Source organism: Phyllopteryx taeniolatus, chromosome 8 (genome assembly GCF_024500385.1).
Source record: "Phyllopteryx taeniolatus isolate TA_2022b chromosome 8, UOR_Ptae_1.2, whole genome shotgun sequence".
NCBI lineage: Eukaryota > Metazoa > Chordata > Actinopteri > Syngnathiformes > Syngnathidae > Phyllopteryx > Phyllopteryx taeniolatus.
Genome location: NC_084509.1, coordinates 16,702,813 through 16,728,761, shown reverse-complemented (window position 1 = coordinate 16,728,761; position 25,949 = coordinate 16,702,813). Strand labels below are relative to the sequence as shown.

At 41.5% G+C, this 25,949-nt stretch overlaps 2 protein-coding genes across 8 annotated transcripts in view; both read left to right on the top strand.

Moving 5' to 3' along the window:
- The first annotated feature begins 3,444 nt into the window (after nt 1-3,444).
- LOC133481960 (uncharacterized) lies at nt 3,445-12,934 on the top strand. The gene is made up of 6 exons (XM_061781376.1): nt 3,445-3,946; nt 6,357-6,517; nt 7,338-7,603; nt 8,223-8,444; nt 8,982-9,180; nt 12,145-12,934. Exons 1-6 carry the CDS (start codon nt 3,446-3,448, stop codon nt 12,377-12,379), a joined length of 1,584 nt encoding a protein of 527 aa, XP_061637360.1. The 5' UTR covers nt 3,445; the 3' UTR covers nt 12,380-12,934.
- A 5,916-nt stretch (nt 12,935-18,850) lies between these two features.
- Nucleotides 18,851-25,949, top strand: part of hnrnpul1 (heterogeneous nuclear ribonucleoprotein U-like 1) — a 65,485-nt gene continuing 58,386 nt past the window's right edge. For 3 of the 7 annotated variants that reach the window (XM_061781371.1, XM_061781368.1, XM_061781369.1), the window contains exons 1-2: nt 18,851-18,995; nt 19,467-19,716. In XM_061781371.1, the coding sequence (XP_061637355.1) occupies nt 19,500-19,716 (217 nt within the window). In that variant the 5' untranslated portion in view covers nt 18,851-18,995; nt 19,467-19,499. Of the gene's footprint in view, nt 18,996-19,074; nt 19,093-19,466; nt 19,717-25,949 lie in introns of those variants that run through there. The other 4 variants (XM_061781366.1, XM_061781367.1, XM_061781364.1 and 1 more) reach the window with 2 other exon arrangements.

Genomic DNA, 25,949 nt, shown 5'->3' with positions numbered 1-25,949 from the left:
TAAAAAAAAATCTACATAAAATATCCCATATTGACAAAGTAAAAACATATTTTCAGACATTTGTCTAAATCTATAAAAAAAATTAAACATTCAAACATAAAACGGTACATAACTATTCACACCCTTTTGCTAAGACACTCAAACTTAAGCTCAGGGGCATCTAATTTCCACTGATCATACTTGTGATGGTTCTACAACTTGGATGGAGTCCACTTGTGGTAAATTCAGTTGCTTAAACATTTAGAATGACACACACCTGTCTATATAAGGTCTCATAGTTGGCAGTGCATATCAGAGCAGAAACTAAGCAATGAAACCTAAGGAATTGTCTGCAGACCTCTGAGACCGGATTGTGTCAAGGCACAAATATGGGGAAGGATACAAAAGAATTTCAGCAGCATTGAAGGTCCCGAATAGCACTGTGCTCTTGATTATTAGGAAAAGGAAGACGTTTGGACACGTGTTAGAGAACATAATATTCTGTGGGTCTTGAAAGGTAAGTGAAAATTCTCTAAAACGGCTGGCAGCCAATGGGTAAATAAATTTTCCTTTTTGCAATCTGTTTAACCTTACCTCGTTCTCTGCCGATATTCTTAAAGGTCCTGTAATTTGCCAAACCAACTTTTTCTTGTATTTGGGATGTGATATTATCTCTATGGTGCCTCAGTAAATGTGAAATAGGAATTAAAATCATCCACACATTCCTGCGTTCCAGACATTTTTCTGCCGAGAGGCCTGAAATCAGGTAGTTTGAATTTCTCAAGCTTGTCTACGGCACTAGCGAAGATCTCTACCTTCCCTTTACGTGACCGAGCCAGTGCTGTCAACATAACAAACACGTGTGCTCTCACAAGTGGGTCTTCTCCACTGCGGCAACCAATTTGAGGAAAGTGGGCGGTCTTAGCCAAATATGGGCACTTTTATACTAAGTCTATGTTATAGAGTCACTCTATGGAGGTGTAAATAGCCAAAATACAGTACCTTTAAGGTCTCGCACACCACATCCACTCGCAGAAGAGAACTCTTGTTACTATCGACACGTAATTGTGAAGATGGGTCCTGAATATATAGGTTTGATTCTAGGATATGCCAATTGTCGATGTTCGCTTTGCCTTGATTTCAGAAAAATGCGATTTGCACTTCAAAGTGTCCTGGGATCGCTACAGCAGCTACCCACTGACCATCAAGGGCTTCACCTACTTGTTGGCGGGAGCACGGGCCACACAGAGGGTCACCTAACCTGTGGACGACGAGATGAAGGTAATTTTGACCACATCGCTTTCTCCCCAAAAATCTGAATTTATCGTGATACTTAAAAATAGGCAAATTTCGATGGCATTTAGGGGTACACAAGATAGTTATATTAGACATGGCTTTGGCCTATAAATATCAAAGGATAGGTTCCCAAAGATAATCTGTGAATAGGTGAATTTGTGAATGGTGAATATGCAAGGATTCACTGTAGTTCCTGACAAGAAAAGCCAATGTTGTTGACCCGACCGGCTATATGTTTTTCTTCAGGTCAATGAGGAAATTCTCGTCAAGCACCTTCCCATTTTGGAACCGGACCTGCATGTGGTCTGAATCGGATGGTTCTTTAACCACTACAGCACTTAGCTTGGTGAGAGCATGGGGGTTGAAAATAGGCCTCAAAAAGGCAACTTTACTGTGAAACACCGAATATCTTTGAATGAATTAGAATATTTTAATTAAAAAAATACAATTGCATAAATAAATACAAAGACTTAAAAGAGTAATATAAAATGTAAACTCAAACACTTACAGGGATCTACACTAACTTTTCCAAAGTGCATAAGTACTCTAAATGTCAACTGTGAAATGCAAGCTGATGTACACATCGCCAAACACGGACCACAACTACTCTGTTGCCATTCATTGTACAGCTCTATGTGGATACTGTGGTGAACACTGTACACTTAGTACTTTATCACATTTATTAAACCATAAAACGATAAGATTAAAAGTTAAGAAGCAGGTTTCTAAAGAGAGGACTAGGGCGTGAATAAAAGCTAGTGTTTGACATTGATTTGAACTGGCGCTAGTTACACAAAGCTTAGCTTTTTCATCCACAAGCACATTATCGATTGTGTATATAGTTAAGTATAGATGTAAAACAATATCTGATGCTTTATATACTATTTAGATGGCTTGAGTCGGTGCGGTAGCGCGATTAAAACCCGGAAATGTACAGTATTTTCAATGTGAGTGAAAGCTTCTATGAATTTAGATGTGAGCAGTCACAAGGTATGCGGGACCCTTTAGCTCGGCAGAGGGCAGCAGTGTTTTCACTTTATTGCAATGTATGACGGTTTCCAATACAAGTGTGCAATATACTGTAAGTTTAAACATTTAACGAATATAAAAGTGCAGCAATGTACGGCAGCAAACAGCAACCATTATGCGTCATCAATCCCGAAATGCTTTGCGCACGCAAAAACTGGCCACAAAAAATTTTTTTTTTATAATTTACACTGTAAAAAAAAAACAATTTCTTAAACTTTCTTTTTATTGTTGTATTCATTTATATGTACCAGTGCTGTTTTTAATTATCCATGCATCCATCCATTTTCTTCCGCTTATCCGAAGTCGGGTTGCAGGAGCAGCAGCTTCAACAGACTTCAAACCCAGACTTCCCTCCCCCCAGCCACTTCGTCCAGCTCTTCCGGGGGGATGCAGAAGTGTTCCCAGACCAGCCGAGAGACGTCGTCTCACCAGCATCGTCTGGGTCTTCCCCGGGGCCTCCTCCCGGTTTGACGTGCCCGGAATACCTCACCAGGGAAGTGTTCAGGAGGCAAGATGCCCGAGGAACCTCATCTGGATCCTCAATGCAGAGGAGCAGCGGCTCGACTCTGTGCTTGTTCCCAAATAAAGTGGTTAATCAATATTATTCCAAATTCTGTCCAAGTCACTCGAAGTGACATCAGCAGAAGATGACAGCACATCACCTGACACTTATCCTGCCATAGAAATCAAAGCTAATAATCAAATGGACATCACAGATATTTTGCCACAGCCAAGTGTGTGTGATTTTTTTTTCCTCAATGCAGCTATTTGTAAATAGATGCCGAACGACTTACCATTGTTCCTGTAAAAGTGACATTTCTAATCTATCCTTAGAGATATCTTTATACCAGGTATTATACTGTAACTCCTCGATGGTGACGTATGAAAATGGACATGTACCAGCTGAATCGTAAATGGTGCAGGACTTCAAATTTGTCATAATTCCTTGGTTATATTAGTTTGAATATACATATTTTGCTGTGTGTGTGTGTGTGTGTGTTCTATTTGGGGCAGTGCAGTATTTGATACCAAAATTACTTAAAGGTCAGATGACAAAGATGTGAAAATTATTCCTCTAGAACCCCTTTACAAACCATATCTGCCATTTCGAAATGATTATATAGCAGTTAAATCGATAAATATGATTCAGAATGCGCCTTGTGCTTTTTGCATGGAGCGCCTTCCGGTCTTCGGCTATATCCGGCTCTGTGACGTCACACTTGCCCTACTACCTGTTCCCGTCCTTGTATGGTTTGTCGTATGCTTTAGCGATTTCGCGATGGTTTATTGTGTGGCAGTAGGTTGTACAAATGGTTCAGGCAGCGGCAAGAGCTTCTTTGGCTTTCCAAACGAAAAAGGAATACGTGACCAGTGGATACGGAAAGTCAATCGACAGGGGAAGAAACGCGGCCAGCTATGGGTGCCTAGCAAGCATTCCAAACTCTGTGGTGATCACTTCGAACCGGCGTGTTTTGAGAAGGACTTAGCAGAAAGCATCGGATACACAGGTGTAGTTAGGCAGAGGCTGAAACCAGCTGCAGTGCCAACTATTTTTCCTACGCCCATAGGGACCTCAACCGCCAGCAAGAGGACTAAATCTCACAGCCGCCACGGTGCAGCGGCGAAACGGCGCAGACAAGAGGTGAGGATTTCCTTGTTTATACCAACGACTCTATCATCCCTATTATATATATATATATATTTTAAAAAGGCCCACGTAGTACTTTTAACACTGTCGTTTGTACTTGTGCATATATAGCAAGCCAACAGACAGGGGGCACACAATGTATAGGAATACTGAATTCTATGTAAAAGCTCGTGCAGTGTCACTGAAACATATATGAATATAGAAGACGTACAGTCGTGCTAAAAAATATTGGCACCCATTTCTAGCCATGACTGTATAAAAAGACGCTTTTTTTCTTGACTGTCTTACCCCATGAGCATGCCTGTTTCAACAACGACAAAAAATACTCACTATTCTGGCATTTAGTAAATATAAATAATTTTGGTAATGCTAATTGACCGAAAACAGAAAAGGATTTGTCTGAGTTCATGTCAGACTGTCAACAACAACAAAAATAGCATAATGTGTCCGTGGCGAGAATTGCAGTAAAGGCTAACGCTCGTCGCAGTGTGAAATACGTCACTTCCAGGTCATCGTGGCATGTCGCGGCATATTCGACCTGCTGCTCATTCCACGACATCGTACGTGTTTACAAACGGCTTGTTGTTTTTGATGGTGGTCAATTTACAGTAAATGGATAATAGCAATCGTCCAAAATACCCGCTGTTAGCCCATATGATTACACATATTTTTTTTTTCTCAAGGTTTGTTAAAATTGATGTTTTTATTTTTACTTTGGACTATTGTGTCTATTGTTAAGTCTCTGGCCATGAAGAGCTTTAAGATCAAGTTCATTTGTAAATAAAGTTTTTATCTGGCAAGATGATCATTTTGTCAACATAGCCTTTAAGATTATTGTTAATGTAGTGTGCAGAGTAATTGTTACTGATTAAGACTACATCATTTAAGTATTAGTTTATTAGAGATGGTGTAGGTGAGGCAGCTATTCCTCATTTTGCCGAGAGCCAACAATGGCTCGGAGCAGTTTGGGCATCCGATGTTTAGTATTTTTATTTTCTTTTATAGTGGTCAATATACAATGCTGTATATTAATATGTCTAAGTGCAACCATCCCCATCTTAATACATGCTTCAGTCAAATAAAACATCTTTTCTCATTTTCATGCTCCACCCACTGACAGAAACATAAATCGGCACAATTTATGTTTCTGCCAGTGGGTGCTCAATACCCATGGTATTTTGATCGTCAAACATTTATGCAGGACATAACATTTCCTGGATATTGCGCACCCAGGGTCACACTGACTGTGTGTATATACACACACACACCACCCACCAAACTCTCTCATCCATGTCTTTATGGACCTTGCTTTGTCCATTGGTGCACAATCATGTTGGAGCATGAACGGGCCATCCCCAAACTGTTCCCACAAAGTTGGGAGCAATGAATTGTCCAAAGCTCTTGGTATGCTGAACCCTTCAGAGTTCCTTTCACTGGAACTAATGGGCCAATATTTTGGACAATTCCATGCTCCCAAATTTGTGGGAAGAATTCTTCCATTTCTAACATGGCTGTGCACCAGTGAACAAGGCAAGGTCCATACAGACGTGATTGAGAGAATTTGGGATGGATGAAGTTGAATGGTCTGCACAGAGTCCTGACACCAACCTGATAGAACACCTTTCGGATGAATTAGAGTGGAGACTGAGAGCCAGGCCTTCTCGTCCAACATCAGTCTGTGAACTCACAAATGCGCCTCTGGAAAATGGTTAAAAATTCCCATAACCACACTTCTAAACCTTGTGGACAGCCTTCCCAGAAGAGCTGAAGCTCTTATAGCTGCAAAGGGTGGACTGAGATTATATTTAACCCTTGGATTAGCAATGCGATGTCACTTAAATTAATGTGAGTCAAGGCAGGTGAGCAAATAAATTTGGCAATATTGTGTACATACAGAAAGAATGTCTCCATTTCCAGTCCTATCTATCTACATCAGTGCTCAACTCCGCTGGGCCACTTTCCTGACACTCCTCACTCAGCACAGGTCCCCCCCGCCACTCGTCCAGTCATAGGCCAATCCAAAATCTTAATTTTTAAATCATTCAGAAGTTTACTGGTGTGTTTTGGATTGTCAACTACTTTTTCACACAGAGCCAAGTAGCTTTGAACAGTTTTTTCCTCTTAATAAATAAAATCACCATTTAAAAACTACATTTTATGTTTACTTGGCTTATCTTTGTCTGATGATTACATTTCTTTGAGGAGCTTAAACAATAAAGTTGGGAAAGTATGAAGCGGGCAAATACTTTTTCACGGCACTGTATATAAAAAAAACAACCAAACAATTTTTAGCCAAACTGTTGTTGACAATTTGCTGGAAATAATGTGTATGCATTACAAAACATAATGCCAATATAAATTTTAAGCAACCCTATAAAACCTCTGCTATCTGACCTTTAAACAGAAGCAGAGCAAAGGAGTAACAAAGGCTAAAAAGAAGAAATTGGCCAGAGACCGAGACACAAAAAGCCTGAACTTAGGAGCTGCCTTTCAGAGGTGGAGGGACTTCAGGCAGCAGAGAGGATTCAAAACCGATGCAGAATTAGCAACATTTCTGCTTGACTGGTAAGTTTATCACCTCTTTTTTATTTTTAATTGATTGTACATTGCAAAAAAAATAAACTACAAACCGATAGCATTTTGTGTTATAGTCACAATCTATTACGAATTAGCCATGCTACCAATGTTGAAACCGCGGCTGTGGGGGTGAGCTTATAATTGACACCTAACGTCTTCTGTCTCCAGTCGGTTGTTCTTTCTTGGGGGCAGTGGTTTCTTGCAAACCAAATTAGAGGCAAAAGATGGGGCCAGATAGGTTGATTTATTTAAAAAAAAAAATCACACATCACTTTAATCATATACACTGCCAGGTCACAGTGACAGTTTTAACAAAAAAAGCTAAAAGTTTGAATTTTGTAATTTTTATATTTTATATGCGGCACGGTGATTGACTGGTTAGCACATCTGCCTCACAGTTCTGAGGACCGGGGTTCAAATCCCGGCCCCACCTGTGTGGCGTTTGCATGTTCTCCACGTGCCTGCGTGGGTTTTCTCCTGGCACTCCGGTTTCCTCCCACATCCCAAAAACTTGTGGTAAGTTGATTGGAGACTCTAAATTGCCTGTAGGTGTGAATGTGTGCAGGAATGGTTGTTTGTTTATATGTGCCCTGTGATTGGCTGGCGACCAGTGCAGGGTGTACCTCGCCTCTCGCCCGAAGATAGCTGGGATAGGCTCCAGCACGCCTGCAACCCTTGTGAGGGTAAAGCGGCACAGAAAATTGATGGATGGAGATATATATATATATATTTTTTTTAAATTGAAAACTCCCTCTAACTCAAGATTGTAAACAATTCAAGGTCTCATTCCCGCGCTTCCCCCCCCCAGCGTTTGTACTAAGGAGGATCGTACCAACAAGCCAGATGACTTGAAGAATCTGAGAGAAAACAAGCTGAAGGAAGAGCTCCAGCGCCGTGGCCTGGACACCAATGGCCTGAAGCTGGACCTGGTCGAGCGGCTTGTGCCTGCGCTGAAGGAGGAAGCCTCGGTCAATTCACCTGGCCGATGGGCCGAGGAGCAGGGCAACAAAGGCACAAAGGACAAAGATGATGATGGGGGAGAGGGAGAAGAAGAAAAAAGGCAAAAGCAGCACGGTAAATCATCATCATTAAAAGAAAACTCATATGTTGCCTATCGTGGCTGCCTGGCGAAAACCCCTTATTTCCAAATATGGTCAATGTAATATTTTTTCAAAAATTGATACCATTGGTCTGTCACCACTTCGTCTGTTATTTTTAGGCAATATTACCCAATTCAAAGTGGTGAAAATAGTTTGAGAACAAATTTATTTACACCCTTGAACACTCAGAATGTCTGCGAAGCCTCTTTTCTTGTTCTGTGGAAGCCGTGCGGAATATTGTTGTCTATATTGCAAGTCTGGATGTTTGTCTTAGACAATCATGAGTGAAAATACTAAGGTTAGATACATGTCAGTAGGCTTCTCAAAATTGATCGCTGTCATACTTCTTTCCAGAACCAAGCTCAGTGAGTCAGAGCTCTCCACTAAATTTTGCACTTGCGACCAACTTTTTCAGTTCAGAACTGAAAATGAAATGGGCAGGAACCTAAATTGGATAATTGTGAGTGAGAATTACTGAGCTGAAATAAGTTCAAACTTATAGCCATTTACAGATCAAATAAATAAAATGCCTAAAATAATAATTAGGGTGAAGGAGCAACAAACCATCAACGTAATTTGTGCCTTTGCTGAAGGTGACACACTGCTAGAGGAAAATGAAGGCAGAGATTTCGGTGGCTGCTACAAGGAAGAGGATGCTGAGCCGGAGGCAGAATGCCACCCGCACGAGAGTCAGCCGGTGTCGTACTGTGGCCACAGTGTGCCGGACTTGAGTGCCAACGCAGACCTTCCCAACACGGCCGCCATCACTACAATAGCCATCAAACTCGAACCGGAACATGTTGACATAAAAAAAGGTGCGTGAAAGTTGAATTACAGGCACACTCTGGTTTGTATTCAATTTAAAGCTGTGCAAAGATGATTCGTTTTACAGTTTTAAATTCTTTGGCTTGTCAAAATATGTTCAGAGTGGATGCCATAAAATTTTTATAAAAGGCAGCATAGCTGAAAAGTGAAGTGTAGTTATTAAAGGGACACTGGCCAAATTAACGTCAGAGCTGAATGAGCATGCTACCAACGAGAGAGAGGTGCAGAGGATGGCCCAAAGTTGTGCTGGATGGAGAAGAGTCGTGGCCTACGCTCCTCTGGGAGTTGAGAGAGATGTCGTGGCCTATGCTCCTCTGGGTGAAGGAGGGAGGGAGAGAGAGAGAGAGACGCAATGAACTAGATTGCACAAAGGCATCTTTTAGTAAATAGCTGAGGATAGGTTTCACAGAAAAACGTCAGCCTTTGAATTTGTGAACTGTGAATATGCAGGGGATTATTGTATTTATTTGATGAGAGCCTCTATTGGGGCCAGGCAGACCAATGACGTTCATTTTCATGAATTACAGAAATGAAAGAGGAGCTCAAAATCGAGAACGCCCTGTTGCTAGTCGCCGACGCTGGGTGGACAGAGCCGAAACACAGACAAGATGGAGCCTGTCCGGCTGTGCAGGTGAAGGTGGAGACCGAGAGAAGCGGACACTGCGACCGAAAGCGACCGCGTGAGAACGGGGGCCACAACGACAATGTGCACACCCAGAAGAAGAGGTATTCATTCATAATTGTCCAAAAATGAATTTATGAAGAGTAAGTTTCATAGGCAGTAGAGACTCATTATTTATTTAAATTTTTTTTTACTATGAAGCTGCTGTTAATTGTGCGGGGTGGAGGTATGTTCCAGACCCACCTGCAATCTGTGAAAATCCGCCATGGAGAGAGCTCATATCCAGATTTAATCATATACTAAATATACTAAATAGACACTTTTTCCCCCCTCACTGCCTGAGATGAAATCAGACAAAACTTTTCTTGTTTGGTCAATTAGGATTACCCAAATTATTGCTATGGTACTTCCTGAATGCCAGAATAATTACAGAAGAACTTTTTATTTTTTTTTGGACAATGTTTCATTACTTTCTTCAAAGTCAGACATTTACATACAGTAAGATTAGGCACACCTGAAACACACTGCTTCTTTGTATAACACAAAAGGAAAGTAAAAAGAAATCCGCTAAGATATCAGGAAGAGAACTGTGGACTTCCACAAGTCTAGTTCATCATTGGGTGCAATTTCCAGAAATGGATAATGACCCGAAGCATACTGCCAAAACTAGTTACAAACTAGTTTAAGGATAACCAAGTCAATGATTTGGAGTGGCCATCACAAAAATTTATTGGCAGATCTGAAAAGCCATATTTGAGCAAGGCACTTGTCTCAGTTACACCAGTTCTGTCAGGAGGAACGGGCCAAAATTCCTGCCAACTATTGTAAGAAGCTTGTGGAACAATATCCAAAACATTAAACCAAAGTCATACAGTTTAAAGGCAAAGGTACCAAATACTAATGAAATGTAAGTAAACTGCAGACTTTGAAAAAAGTAAGAAATAATTGTCCCCCAAAAAATCCTCCTTGTTTTTCTGGCATTTAGAAAATAGAAATAATGTTTTGCCCAATTGACCTAAAACAAGTTTATAAATTGTGTCTGATTTCATGTCAGAGATGGAGAAAAAAGTTTGTCTTTGTATATAGTGAGTGTAAACTTATGGTTTCAACTGTACATAAAAATACACATCCCAAAAAAAGTCTGACATGACAGTCAGCATGTAGACTGGGGCTTCTGGCTGGCGTGGCCACTTTAGAGCGCCTCGTTGTCGCGGCATTGAGCCATGATGACCCTGGGGGATCAATTCCAGCCACCAGAGGCTTTAAACGTATGTATTTTCATGGCTCAAACATGTAGTTATGTGTAGGCATAAGAAAGATGTTATATGATGTATTATCCATTTTTCCAGGTCGTAGAAGTGTTATTTGATTGACAGCGCATTTAGCGGACACCCCCACAGCGTTCAGGAGCAGAGTGAACATTTTTCACGGTTTTGAAGCTTCATTTTAGGCTGCATGATTATGGTCAAAATGATAATCACGATTATTTTGATCCATATTGTAATCACGATTATTAATCGCAATTATTCCTCGTTATGGAAAACAACTGTATACGTATTTCACTACTTTTCAACAAACAACATGTAACAGCTTTCAGTGCAAAATGAAACTTAAAATAAGAATAAATGATAATGAAAATTAACATTTGTCAAAGAATTAAAAATTTACCAAATTACGTAGTGCAAACCAAATGAAACAAATCCAGTTTATACATAAGTTAAAGTAAACCATAACATTAGGCTTCAAGCACCGACTTTTAATTTGAAAATCCCTGTCAATATAGTGAATTGTCAAGGACGGGTACGGCGCCATTGTTCTGCTTAACCATAGGGAAGTCATGGTCGCAAACTGCAAAGAGCTTGACAGTTGTGATTCCTCTCTTCATTTACTCCCGGCGTTTTTCACCGTGGTAAGGCCAGCCTCCAGCGAAGTCAAGCCAGCTGCTGCAACGATTGTTCTAACTATGTAGGGTCAGAAATTAACAATGGCCCGGGGCCACTACACCGCTGTTTCGGGCAACCACCTACGTTGAGACACTCGGACTAGTAAAACTTCCTAAGTCACCGAAAATCTTCGCCTGGCGAAAATGGCCCAAAAGTGCATTTTCAGTTGTGGACTGAAATACTTTCATCACCGAAACATCCCGTCCAAGACAGGATGATGACCCAAAGAAAAACTGTGACCAGTACGTGTCTGACTGGATAAACAAGCACAAATTTGCTGGAATGGCAGCGAGAAATTAGGGCAGCGACACAAAGTGAAGCTTCCTCGTCAGATTATTATGTCCAATAATGTGCGGACAACAACTGTATGCCAACTAGAATTTTATTCATCATATGAGTAAGAAAACACGCACCAAAACACTATGACACTTTGCGGCACTGTCGTAACACTTGACGGGATATGGCATATGGTCGGCATATGTAAATCATAGATCTGCTAAAATGTTTGGGAAATGTTGCCTTGTATATACGGCAGCTGAAATACAGTATATATATATATGTCTGTGTGTGTGCGATTGGCTGGCGACCAGTTCAGGGTGTACCCCGCCTCCTGCCCGATCATAGCTGGGATAGGCTCCAGCATGCCCGCGACCCTAGTGAGGATAAGCAGTACAGAAAATGGATGGATGGACCTACAGAGTGTGCGTGTGCGCGTGATCATGATTAAAATACGATTAAATGTGCGGGCTCACCACATTTTGTATAATTGTTTTTTTTTTTTTTTAATCATTGAACTTTGTCAAGGTTATTAGCAACACTCTTATCTGTGGTGTGTCAAATTTAGAGGACAATCTTCACTTTACTGGGACTTTAAAAGTTTATAACTACTGCAATATTATTACTGGTTTTGTTGGCCCGTCTGTGGCATGTCGCATTGTTTTAGCATTAAGCTAGCAGAGTTTTGTAAGACAGTTATAGGGAGAGATGACTCATAACTTCGAATAACTTGTAAGATAGCGCACTCATAAGTCAAGCTACCAAAGTAACAGATAAAAATACGACTGTATGGGAATATCTGCTCTTATTGTGGCCTCGCTGACGTGCATTCACTTTATATCACTGCAGTGTCCCACTGGATCGAGATGAGAACCGAGATGAGGATTATGGCGGTGGACCTGGGTGCCGAGCTGCTGGGAAAGACGGTGATCTTCCTTCGCGCAAGGAGGACGAGCTAAACCAGACGCTCGCCAGCCTACTGACTCAAGTAGCCGATCTCACATTCCTCACAGACACGTTAAGTGCTCAGCTGAGAGAGATGAACAGGAAGCCGGTCTCCTTTTCTCTATGCTCCAAAAAGTGATTTATTTTTGGAAAGGTGGTATGCGACAGTATATTAAAACATAATTGTCCGATGTAAAGCCGGAAGCTGCTACGTCACACACCGCCAACCTCTGCAAGGAGGAAGAAGTGGACATAACATCAGGGCCTGTGATTTGTTATTAGCTTGTTTTTGAAGCAACTATGTGTTCAATAAAGGCGATTGCTATTAGGGGTGCGCCAATCAGGGTTTTATGCTGCCGATTCTGATACCGATCATCCAGGAGTGAAGTCTGTTGATCACTGCCGATACCATTCATATGGATGAGCTGTAAATGTTTCAATTTATGTACGATGAGTGGTATAGGCTATATGATCCGACATGTTTGTTAGGGTTTGCTTGTGCAGTGTGAAAGGAGACTCTACACTATGCGACAGTATATTAAAACATAATTGTCCGATGTAAAGCCGGAAGCTGCTACGTCACACACCGCCAACCTCTGCAAGGAGGAAGAAGTGGACATAACATCAGGGCCTGTGATTTGTTATTAGCTTGTTTTTGAAGCAACTATGTGTTCAATAAAGGCGATTGCTATTAGGGGTGCGCCAATCAGGGTTTTATGCTGCCGATTCTGATACCGATCATCCAGGAGTGAAGTCTGTTGATCACTGCCGATACCATTCATATGGATGAGCTGTAAATGTTTCAATTTATGTACGATGAGTGGTATAGGCTATATGATCCGACATGTTTGTTAGGGTTTGCTTGTGCAGTGTGAAAGGAGACTCTACACTAGGGGTCGGTGATTATTGGAAAAAATAATAATCACAATTACTTTGATTGATATTGAAATCACAATTGATAAACAATTTTTCATTTATTTTACAACTTTGTTGTTATTTAACTACAAAAACTAAACTTTAAATATATCTTAAAACAACGACCATAAAATAAATTGGTAACAAGTGAACAAATAATATATTCAAATAATAGAAATAAAAAAGCCCTGCGAATGGCTGGTGACCAGTTCAGGGTATACCCCGCCTCTCGCCTGAAGTCAGCTGAGATAGGCGCCAGCACACCCGCGACCCTATGAGGATAAGCGGTACAGAATATGAATGGATAGAAATAAAAACAAAGAAAAAATAGTCATGACTAAAAACGTGCCAAAGATTTTAGCCTTGCCTGTATTGTCTATTATGTGTCTTTTTTAAAAAAAAAAATTTTTTAAATCCTCTCATTATTCTGGCATTTAACATATTTAAAAAATCTGTTTTTGCCATCCTAATTGACCTAAGATAGGAATAGTTTAGTCTGATTTCATGTCACAGTCAGGAAAAAAAAAAAGTGTCTTTTTACGCAGTCAATGACTATCTGTGTGCCTTGGCCTCTTAGGGGAAGTGGGGTGCGATGCATGCATGGAGCTACTCGTCTGCTGTAAACTTAAAAAAAAGAGTAGAAGAAAGTCATGTTATAATTTCATCTCATTTTTCACAGTTTAGGAAGAATATATGGCCGTGAGCATTGTTCCAAATTAGGAAGAACATATGCTGGTGAGCATTGTTATATTAACTGTCTGTATGTGTTACTTCAGAGTTTGAGAGTGAATATTTAATAATTGTAGCTAAATCCCTCCAGTGATCAAATGCTAATATTATATAGCCCATCAATTGGGTTTTCCATTAACTGTTAGCATAAAACTTTGCAGCTTTCTCATTCTATAACTATATGTACAATTTATTGCTCTTCTACAATAAATTATAACACAAGTCAAAATATTGCTAAAAGACTTAACTATTTATTGGGTTAAAATGTTGCACAACATTATTGCAAATGAGTAGTTTAATCTGATGTAACAGTTTGCACCCTATGGGCACGAGGGCAAGAGGTCATTATTTTCACACACTACCTAAAGTCATGGTTTCATTTAGTAAAGGAAAAAGAAAATAAAAACAGTACAACATAAATGGACAATAAATGTGAAGGTATACATTCCAAGAACCAACTGTTAACATACACAGACACGACACCAACATTTAATGTAACAATAAAGACATTATTGCAAAATAAATCCACATCGCACGAGCAAGAGGTCATTCTTTCACACACTACCTAAAGCAGTGTTATCTAACACACGGCCAGCGGGCCAGACACAGCCCGTCGGGGTCCAATCCGGCCAGTGGGTATGGAGAACACATTCACTGCTATTTTTCAATAAAAGTAATGTTTGTTGCTAATTATGTCCACTGGAGGGTTCACTGACAACACTTAAATGACATCGATGCACCTGTGAAGACCAAACGATGCCAAATTTCAGGAGAACACTAATATAAAATGGTGTGTATTGTTCACACTACAATTCTGTAAAAATAAATACCTCCTGTAGAAATGTTTTAAGACATTGAATATTCCAAAATTTCAGTCAAAAGCTTCATTTCAAAAGAGGTTAGTTTGTTGGAATCTTTTGGGACCACATCTGTGGTCGTGAAGTCCTTTGAATGTCTCGTGCTGGACCACCTCAAGAGCGTCACAGGTCCCCTGCAGTTTGTCTACCGGACGAACAGGTCTGCGGATGATGCAGTCAACGGGACTGCACTTCATCCTAGAACACCTCGACAGTGCAGGGACCTACGCGAGGAGCCTGTTCGTGGACTTCAGCTCAGCGTTCGACACCATCATCCCTGAACTCCTTTCCTCCAAGCTTCTCCAGCTCAGCATCTCGCCTGCTATCTGCCAGTGGATTTACAGCTTCCTGACGGGCAGGACACAGCAGGTCAGGCTGGGGGAGGCCACCTCATCCATACGCAGCATCAGCACTGGGGCGCCGCAAGGTTGTGTCCTCTCTCCACTGCTCTTCTCTCTCTACACGAACAACTGCACCTCAACACACTCGGCTGTCAAACTCCTGAAGTTTCCAGATGACACCACTGTCATCGGCCTCATCAAGGACGGTGACGAGTCTGCATATCGATAGGAAGTGGAGCGCCTGGAGCTCTGGTGCGGCCGACACAACCTGGAGCTGAACACGCTCAAGACTGTAGAGACGATCGTGGACTTCAGGAGGCATCCTTCGCCACAGCTGCCCCTCACGTTGTCCAGCTGCCTTGTGTCAACCGTCGAAACCTTCAAGTTCCTGGGAATTACAGTCTCTGAGGACCTGAAGTGGGTGATCAACATCAACTCCGCCCTCAAACAGGCCCAGCAGAGGATGTACTTCCCGCGGCTTCTGAGAAAGCACTGCCTGCCACGGGAGCTGCTGAGGCAGTTCTACACAGCGGTCATCAAATCAGTCCTGTGTTCTTCCATCACAGTCTGGTTTGATGCTGCTACGAAAAAGGACAAACTCCGACCGCAAAGGACAATCAAAACTGCTAAAAAGATTGTCGGTACCCCTCTACCCACTCTTGAGGACTTGCACGCTGCCAGAACTAAGACAAGAGCGTGCAAAATACTCTCGGACCCTCTACATCCCGGTCACCGGCTCTTCCAGCTCCTTCCCTCAGGGAGGCGCTACCGATCAATGCAAACTAGAACTAGCAGACATTCCAACAGCTTCTTCCCTCTTGCAATCAACTTCTTAAACACCTAACCTACAATTCCATTGCAACAGGCTGGCAATTTTTTTGTCTTGAGTTTGTTATCACATTTCTGTCGGGCCAATTATACATTACTCGTGCACTCACTGTAGTTGTCTCGCCACGCTGCACTATTTGCATATGTGTTATTGACCAATACTGGCCACTCATGCCAGAGTAGCATCTGCCCCATTTACACACTGATTGAGGAGTATCTGCAACATTTGCATAATCAACATTGTCCCAGATTATCGCACTACTCGTCACTTTAAACTGCTTACATTCTTTGAAGTCTCGGCGCCCTTTGCACAATGGTCATTGCACCGGACAATTGCTATATTAGACATTCAAACTGCTCTAAGTGCTAGAGGACTCTGCATCTTTTTGCACAACTGTCAAAAAAAATAATAATTGTACCGGCATTACCAGATAACTAGCAAACCTTTACTGCTCAGTGACTGTTTTTGTCAATGTCTTTATGTCTCAAAAGTGTTCTCTGTCAATTGACTGTCTGTTATCGTACTAGAGCGTCTCCAACTACCGGAGACAAATTCCTTGTGCGTTTTTTGACATACTTGGCAAATAAAGATGATTCTGATTCTGATTGGCTGTGAAGGTGCAAAAACTTTGATCAGTCTCCTATTTTTTTTCATTAAGGTTCAATGCACTTGTTTATCAAATTTGTTTGGTTAAATGTGGATTTTAAAATATATTAAATAGACGAATGCAGTGGCGGCACTGTGAACGACTGGTGAGCACATGTGCCTGCGTGGGTTTCCTCCCACAGCCCAAAACCATCCATGGTAGGTTGATTGAAGACTCTAAATTGCCCGTAGGTGTGAATGTGAGTGCGAATGGTTGTTTGTCTTTATGTGCACTGCGATTGGCTGGCGACCAGTTCAGGGTGTACCCCGCCTCTTGTCCGAATATAGCTGAGATAGGCTCCAGCACGCCCGCGACCCTAGTAAGGATAAGTTGTACAGAAATTCGAGGGCTGGATCCTTTTCTTGATTATTCTCATGGAATTGTCAGTAGAATACTCAATTACTAATTGCAGCACTATTGGATGCAAACTCTTATTTCTGACAAGTCCGTTTAATTGCACTTCAGAAATAAAGTGAGAAAAAGTAAGTCATAGCATAGCATTTTCAGAGAATAACTGAAAACCTACAATCAGTCGGTTTTGAAGGGACAATAAACTAAGCTACCTCCCTTGACGATTGGCTGTGAAGGTGCAAAAACTTTTATCAGTCTCCTATTTTTTTTAATTAAGGTTCAATGCACTTGTTTAAATTGCCCGTAGGTGAGAATGTGATTGTGAATGGTTGTTTGTTTCTATGTGCTCTGCGATTGGCTGGCGACCAGTTCAGGGTGTACCCCGCCTCTTGCCCAAAGTCAGCTGGGATAGGCTCCAGCACGCCCACGACCATAGTGAGGATAAGTGGCACAGAAAATGGATGGATATAAATGCAGTATATAATATATACATGAAATAAATATTATATATCTTAAAACGACTTTAACTCAAAGTGTAGGACTAGCGACTTGACTTGGGAGTTGCATGGCTCGACTTGAGACTTGACTTGGGCTTTACCTGTCTCGAGTTGGTACTTGAGACAAAGCAATGACTTAGTCCTTCCTCTGTTGAAAGGACATTGGTCACTTTGCATTTCTTGCAGCTCTGGCTGACTATATTAACTAAATATTTGATCTATTCTTATATTAGAAAACAAAACTTCCATTTCATGACTGCGTGATCGTACAGTGTTTTAACTAAAGCATTCTGGTACAAATAATATTTTTCCTCGTAATCCATTTTATTTATTTTTTTTACAATTCAGTATTGTATTACAAAATAATCAAGATCCCTCCCATTTACACAGTGTCCATGAAAGCACCTCATGCAGACGCGCACCTTCTCCAGGCTCACCAGCTGCGATGTAAACATGAATGTCCGCAACGGCTGCACTGAATGGGTTGCCAAATACGGTGTTTATGATATACGAAGACGCCGAGTATGACGGCTGAACATATAGGAATCTTCACTTCCGCCTTTTCGGTGATGACGTAACACGTTGTCACGTCCGTGCGTCCATCGAGCACAGCGAACAATCTGTGATTCGCATTTTTGCTTTTCAGTGTGCTTTATGAGGCGCAAAATTCGAATTTTGACTCGCCAATAGCAATGTGAGACCGCTGAATTCGAGCCTTGCTTTGCTGGTTTATCTGCAACTGACGAAATGAATGAACGACGGTGTAAAATAAAGACGACAATGAAATTGAATTTGTATTATTTGCTCTGACAACCAAAACATCGAGATGTTTACAGGCATAACTGACACATTCAATATGGCGGACGCACTGACGTATCCCTGCCAATGGCCGACACGCTCGTTCGTAAATTCAAAGAAAATGGAGCGCGCTCTGCGTCTGAACGCAGTGAGAGCGACAGATTGAATTTCCGAACGTACCCCTAAGTATTTGGTAGTAATATGTAGTCAAATAGGGCTACGTTCGAAAAGTCAAATCTTATGCCTAAATTCAACTGTCCACGTAAGACTGCCTTGAGATTCGAACCGAGAATCAGTGAGGGAGACGTACTGCTGTGCCTCAAAACTATTATTTCAAGTCATTTATCTCATTATTTGAGGAAATACCATGTTTTGTCTATGATCCAAACGTTTTAATGTGTACGTTTTATCATATAATTTTCCTAAAGAAACAAGATGGCGATTATTGGCGGGCAATCTCTAAAACGACCGAGTCGTCTTTCAGCAAAACCTTACATCACTTCCTTTTTAAACTGCCGTGGGCTGAAACAATCAACAACCAGTTACAATGTTTTCCTCAAATTTTGCTATTAAAACACCCCAATTATGTAGTTTAGTGTGAAAACGTTCAAAAATAAAGAAAATATAGTATCAAAAGTATTTTTTCAATAAACGAGGACGAAATTTCTAATGACGCAATGTCCGGCCTCTCATGAGGTGGCTGGATGGGTCACTAGAGGGCTGTCGTGAGTCTTTGCTCTCTTCTGCTACTGTACAACGTTTTCTGTGCCCGCCAGACTCGCGTCGGAGGAGGTAGGCCACGGCTTGAATCCATCCACAATTTGACGCGTAACATTTGTTATTCCTGACGCGAACGGCCCAGGGTGTACAGCTTGCATGCGAAACCGATGTACGTTTGCGAATTGCTCTTTATATGCCGCAACGCTTCAGCTCACACTCACTACACTGGCCCTCCTTGGGCTACGCTAGGTAGCTAAAATAGAATGCGATAAACGGGCATTCGAAAATGGCAAACGTGTGGTGTCACGTGCGTTTGAAAATAGTTGATGTTTTTTTCTGTTATTTATTTTAATTACGATTCTTGGGCGAAGTTTCCCCTCGTTAGTTGCGTGTTTTCGTAATGTGTAGCCATGTAGCTAAACAGCTACTGTTGGTGTGTTAGCCTAAACGCTCCACTAATGGCGCGCTAATGTATCAGCCTTGCAAGTTCAACTCAACACTGAAAATTTCGCAGTGTCTCATCAGCTCGCTTTTTCTCTCTAGCATTTATACCGCACGCACACGCCAGGCAACGCGATGAGTTTCGACGTGAAGAAACTGAAAGTAAACGAGTTGAGGGACGAACTCCAGCGCCGCGGCCTGGATGCTAAGGGCCTGAAGGCGGATCTGGTGGAGCGGCTCAAGGCGGCGCTGGAAGAGGAAGCCCTGGCCGAGTCGCCGGGCGGCGCAGGAGACGAGGAGCAGGGCGACGAGGACTTCCCGGACGATGGGGACGAAACGCAAGAGCAACAAGGTAAAGCACGGATTTACACCTTTTAGAGTTTCCTTAAAATAACATATGTTGCACGTCCACGATGTGCCAGTCGTTACAATCTTCCATTTCAAAGGGACATCGAGCATGGAAAGAGATAAAATGTTATATTCCTTGTTAAAATTAACTAAAAACAAATGACAACCATATTAAAAAACATGCATAGTGTTTTTGTTTTACATCTGGCGTTCAGCCAACTTTCCAGTACAGTTTCACTATTAATGAAAATTAATACTACTAAATGTACAGTGAATCCTTGACATAGACGCTATGAGTAGTCACGATTTCCCACCCACCCACCCCCCGACCTGCGAGCAAAAATTTGAGATGCGAGTGTAGCAGTGCGACGTCGCGAACAGTTCTTTAAAAAATACTGGTGCAAAAATAATGTATAACTTTGTGTTTAATAAGCAATTTTCCATGAAGTAGCTGCAAATTTGTTTCTCAAAGTGCTTTCAAAGCTTTAAAAATAACAATGATCAAGGCAAAGAAGCCCGTTAAAACTGCGAACATATACTTTGAAGGAATACCCATTTTCATGACAGTCATTCTGGTGATCTACATGCAATGTTTCCTGGCCTTTATTGAGTCAAAAGACACTATAGAGTGATGCACCAAAATGACATTTCTTGTCTGAAACCGAAAATGGGGAATCCAAGGCCGACAGCCGAAACACAGAAATAAATTACTTTGCCAGTTATTAGTAAAATTGGATTTTACAGAGCTGTCAAATGTTACAGAACGCCCATATTTTGTTGGGGAAATCGCTGAACACTGATGCGTTCTGGCCGTAACAGTGATTGTTCCAGATATTGGAAAAGAAAGTCCAGCGTCCAACATTACTGGCATACATGCAAATCAGTCGCCTTTCTACGAAATTCGTCGCTTTGAACTCAAAATAGGCCATTTACATGAATCGTATAGATCCGATGAGTTTGGGTGATCCGCTGTCGTCATAGGCGGTTTAGTACTCTTTGAATGCTGGCAGCTAGATCCATTCCACACATCCACCATCCGCACACAGATGTAATTTGTGAATATTACTCCGAGGCGGACTAATATGCGCACGCATCGGCCTAAGGTTCTGCCTGTGTGCTCAGGACCTGCTTTGGATAAGTCACAGGAGTTGATGAGACCAGAAAAAACCACTTCAGCCGCTTCTGCTGTTAAGAAGTAACGGTACTTTTACTCAGTTACAATGATCTAAATGTCGCTCGCTACTTTTATTTATCTATTATTAACTGTTTCGTGTGCGAGACTGCGACTTCTGTATTGGGCGCTGTTTGCTCCAATCCAATTTAAGCACTAGTGACGTTTAAGTCTAGTTCACCAATCAAACCTCGCACAACATCTTCTATCGGGCTTCCCGGGCGTAGGTATTAACACGAGATAAGCCAGCCTGGCTGATAGTCGTGCCTACGTGTCCACCATCTTGGGAAGGTTGTGGCAACGGCGCGCCACTCGTGTTTACATTTAGACGAACAAAAACAAAAGCTTTCATGTATTGTAGTATTTGTCTGGCACTGTCTTCCCAAATGTGGATATTTCAGCCCATTTATAACTTGAGAAAACACCTTGCAGTAAATTGCCGATGTAGTTTTGGCTGTGGATACACACGCATGCGCGCACACAGTAATATCAGAATTTCCACACTCACATTTAATTTTTATTTTATTGATGTTCATGCTGTGGTGAAAAAAATCTGAAGATACACTCACTATTTACTCAGATGTAATTATTTCACTGTGTACTTTTTACTCTTAACTAATTTTTGGGAGGACTACTGTTTACTTGAGTCACATTATTGTCAAGTAACAGTACTCTTACTTGAGTACAATATTTGGCTACTCTACCCACCTCTGGAGCAGACATCCTCTATTGCTACTCTTATGTTTAAAGGTCAGGCCAAAGATTTTAAAATCTAGAACCCCTTTACAAACCACATCTGCCATTTCCAATGATTATATAGCGGATATACAGCAGTTAAATCAATAAATATGATGCAGAATGCGCCCTCTGCTTTTTGCATCTAGCGCCTTCCGGTCCTCTGCACTATGACGTCACACGAGCCAAACAACCATTCGGCGTTGTGTGCTATTGTTCCATGCTGTTGTTCCTGTCCTTGTATATTTGTTGTCGTGTGATTTAGTGATGTCACAATGGTTTACTGTGTGGCATTTGGTTGTACAAATGGTTCAGGCAGCGGCAAGAGGTTTTTTTGGGGGGGCTTTCCAAGTGAAATTAATATGTGACCAGTGGATAGGGAAAGTCAATCAACAGGGGAAGAAACATGGTCAGCATTGGGCAGCACGAGATAAGCCAGCCTGGCTGATAGTCGTGCCTACGTGTCCACCATCTTGGGAAGGTTGTGGCAACGGCGCGCCACTCGTGTTTACATTTAGACGAACAAAAACAAAAGCTTTCATGTATTGTAGTATTTGTCTGGCACTGTCTTCCCAAATGTGGATATTTCAGCCCATTTATAACTTGAGAAAACACCTTGCAGTGTTGGGTGCCTAGCAAGCATTCCAAACTGTCCTGATCACTTCGAACCGGCGTGTTTTGAGAAAGGCTTAGCAGAAAGCATTGGCTATAGAGGGAGAGGCTGAAACCAGCTGCGGTGACTATTTTTCCAACGGCCATCGGGACGTCAACCGCCAGCAAGAGAACTAAATCTCGCAGGTGCAGCGGCGAAGCGGCGCAGACGAGGTGAGCATTTCCTTGTATATACCCATGACTCTATTATGGTTACTATGCACTGGGGAGTAGGGGAAAAAAGACCCACACAGCACTTCTCAGTACTGTCATCTGTACTTTTGCCTATATGACAAGCCAACAGACACACGGCAAATACTTTCTGTGCGGCGTGTTATAACGCAACTCGAACGAGGCACACAATATATAGGAATACTGCATTCTATGTAAAAGCTTGTGCTGTGTCACTGAAACATATATGAATATATATTCCATATAGTCATGCTAAAAAATATTGGCACCCAGGGGTGCCATTATTTCAAACCATGACTGTATAAAAAGACATGCTTTTGACATACGAGCCAGTGGCCACTCTCTTTCTGTTGTACAGCTGCTACTTGGCTGCTCGTTGTCGTCACTGTCTGGTTCCGGCCTCCTGATCGGCTCAAACATGTACGCTTTGACGATGCCATGTTCAGTTGGGTGCTGCTGTACGTCGAAATCCTCCTCCTCCACGTATTCCAACACGTTGCTCGCCATTGCGTATAGTGTGTAGCGCGCTGTGTTTGGCAATTGCAATGTCACTTCTGGTAGCCCTTGTGGTGGATAAAGTAACCACACCCCGGTGTCTTGAGCTTCGAGTATGTTCGGGGAGGACTCGATATGTCTCATAAAAACCAAATTTTTAGCTAAAATATGGTTGAAAACTTGCTGGAAGTGACATGCATGTATTACATACCATATAAACAATGCAAATATGAATTTTAACTGACCCCATAACATCATTTTCGAGCAATTTCACTGATTTTCCAAGCCCCACAGGATATTATGTATTATGACAATGTAAACACCAAAACTGCCAAAAGAAAGATCAGACTCTCTTCTTTCATCGGATAAAAAAGTTTCTCTAGCTTATACCGTTCTTTAGTAATCAGCAGTCAACTATAGGCTACTTTCAGCCAAATCTGTTTCTGGAGGAAAAAAACTGAGAAAACAGCCTTTTTTTTTTTTAAGCAGGCGCTTCAAGCAGAACAATGACTTTGACGCCAATATTTTTTTTCGTTAGTGAAAATCTCAAACATCTGAACATAAAACAACACTGAAAAAGTACTTTTGACAGAAAAATAATTGATTTACAAGTATAACTACAGAATTTACATTAGACAAAAATGCATGAACAAATGGCCTCCCACGCTTGCACTTTTTTCCTCCAAATTCTCCTCCTCTACCATTTGCTCAATAGTGCAGGTTTTTATTACCTTGCGCATAAGATCGAGCAAAGTTTGATCCACTACTGGATTTTATTCTTGGTGGTGGTGAATGGAATCTTGTGTGGTTGTCATTGTCCTTGAAACCAATCCCTACTTCTCCTTGAAGCCCAACCTGTGCAGCTTAGAAACCTAACTATTACTAAAAAATACATTGTTGAAATTGCTGTCATGGGATGTGGAGAAGAAAACCTTTTTACCTTTTTTGTCTGCACTGTGTCCTGGAATGGGGGTCGAATGTCTGCTGGGTGCATAACCTGTAAGTTTTAAAAAAATCCATCCCGTTACTAGAGAATACGTTTTATTGATGATGTGTTTTGCAAGGGTTTGGATGCCATAATGCACAGCACGTTTGGAGGAGAAATGGCACTGCACAACACCCTAAAAACACCATAGCAACAGTGGCGTTTGTTGAAGGAAGAATGTCTGGGCAAATGTACCAAGACATTCTTGACAAAAATCTACTGATGAGAGCAAAATTGAACTGTTTGGATGCCATAATGCACACCACGTTTGTAGGAGAAATGGCACTGCACATCACCCTAAAAACACCATAGAGGCTCCTCAGAAACGATGCTGGCTTTTACGAAAGCTCGAACAACATTGCAAGCAGACACGTTAGCCCAAGCATCCACAATCCATTCACAAATTGTGGCGTAACTCGCCTGGCGCTGCCTCCTAGTCTTAGTAAAGCTATGTTCGCCATCCATGGCTCCCACGCCGCTCACTTCACTTTGAACGGCCTGTTTACACGGATGTCCAGCGCTTCGCCAAGCCTCCCGGAATGATGGCAAGCTTCCTCAATTGCTGCACATGGCAGAGTTATTGCACTCAGTCGAATGGTGACTTGAGACGCTTCTCCCGGCTGTTCTTTGCTCATTAATCCATTGCTCGAGTTGGTCTTCCAACTCGGGCCACCTCGCCCTGTTTCTGTGTTTTGTTTTTGTTTTTTTTCCACGGAAACTCAGCTTCGTTTTGACTTGGCGAAGCTCGTTTTCCTGCTTCATCCACTTGCGAACCATGGATTCGTTGATCTTGAATTCTCTCGCGGCTGCTCGATTTCCATGTTCCTCCGCGTAACTGATAGCTTGCAGTTTAAACTGTGCTTCGTAAGTGTGTCTCTTCTATGTGCCATTTTCGGGATCCTTAGCCAAACCGATGTTTTGCACAATGCACACCCCTGCACTATATACCTACTGGGGGCGTGGCTTTAGCGGCCTCCTTCACGCACCCTTCCCCCTTTACGTCCGCATGGTGTCCTCAGCCATGTCCGCTTTTCCTCTGTATAAGCAGCGTGTCGGCAGGAAATGCTCCCAGTCAGTCAAGCGGAGTGCTCATCACACAACAACATTTATAGATTTTGGAACTCAGTGCACACATATGGCGTGCCGCATTATAAGGCGCCCCGTCCATTTTGGAGAAAATGTAAGACTTTTAAGTCCGCCTTATGGTCGTGAAAATACGGTACATGTAAACGCATGCATGTCTGTTATACTTTGCTTTTATTTAAACGTTTCCATTATCTTTCAAAATACTACAAAATAAATTACCTGTTTATTTAGCCACTGCTTTTTGCAGACAAACTTTATATTCACAATAAAATATTTTGCAGAGATAACTTTTGTCTTAATCTTTATTTCATATGAAGCTACGGTATGACAATTACGTAAGACTACATAATGCATGGTCCAGTGCAACCAATGAAGAGTATAGTGTGGAGAGCCCTTTTTGATTTTACATTTTATCTTAATTTCCTTGGATTTATTTAGCGATTGTATTTTTTAATTGAATTGTATCAAATTAATCAATATTTTTTTTCAGTGCTTGCTTAACCCCCGTCACCAGGTTTGTTTATATGCACTTTAAAAAATGTGATTTCACATGTTTACATGGTATCAATATTTCAAAGTAGTAAATATTTACTCGTGTATTGCTACTTAAGTAATATTGGAACATTTAAATCAATATCAAATCGAATTGGAACCTATAGCATCACAATTGAATCCTGAGGTTCTTAATAATGCCTTGAGCTAATTTGTGTGAAGTTAAATAGCGTGCATTTACTCTTCTGTAAAACTAGCCAAAACACTCCAATTTGACAGTTTTAATTTGGACGATTATCTGCTGAAAAAGGCAGATGCCGATATGTGCCAAAATACCAAATATTGGTCCGGTCGATAATGTATGTCATTATTATACATTAATATAATTAATATTTATAATAGAAAAACCTTTATTAGTCACACAATGGGG

Excerpts from the sequence above, each read along its gene's own strand:
- LOC133481960 (XM_061781376.1), top strand. The coding sequence starts at position 3,446 with ATGATTCAGAATGCGCCTTGTGCTTTTTGCATGGAGCGCCTTCCGGTC. Across the intron at positions 6,518-7,337 it reads GCAACATTTCTGCTTGACTG|CGTTTGTACTAAGGAGGATC; the intron begins GTAAGTTTATCA and ends TCCCCCCCCCAG. Across the intron at positions 7,604-8,222 it reads AAAAAGGCAAAAGCAGCACG|GTGACACACTGCTAGAGGAA; the intron begins GTAAATCATCAT and ends CCTTTGCTGAAG.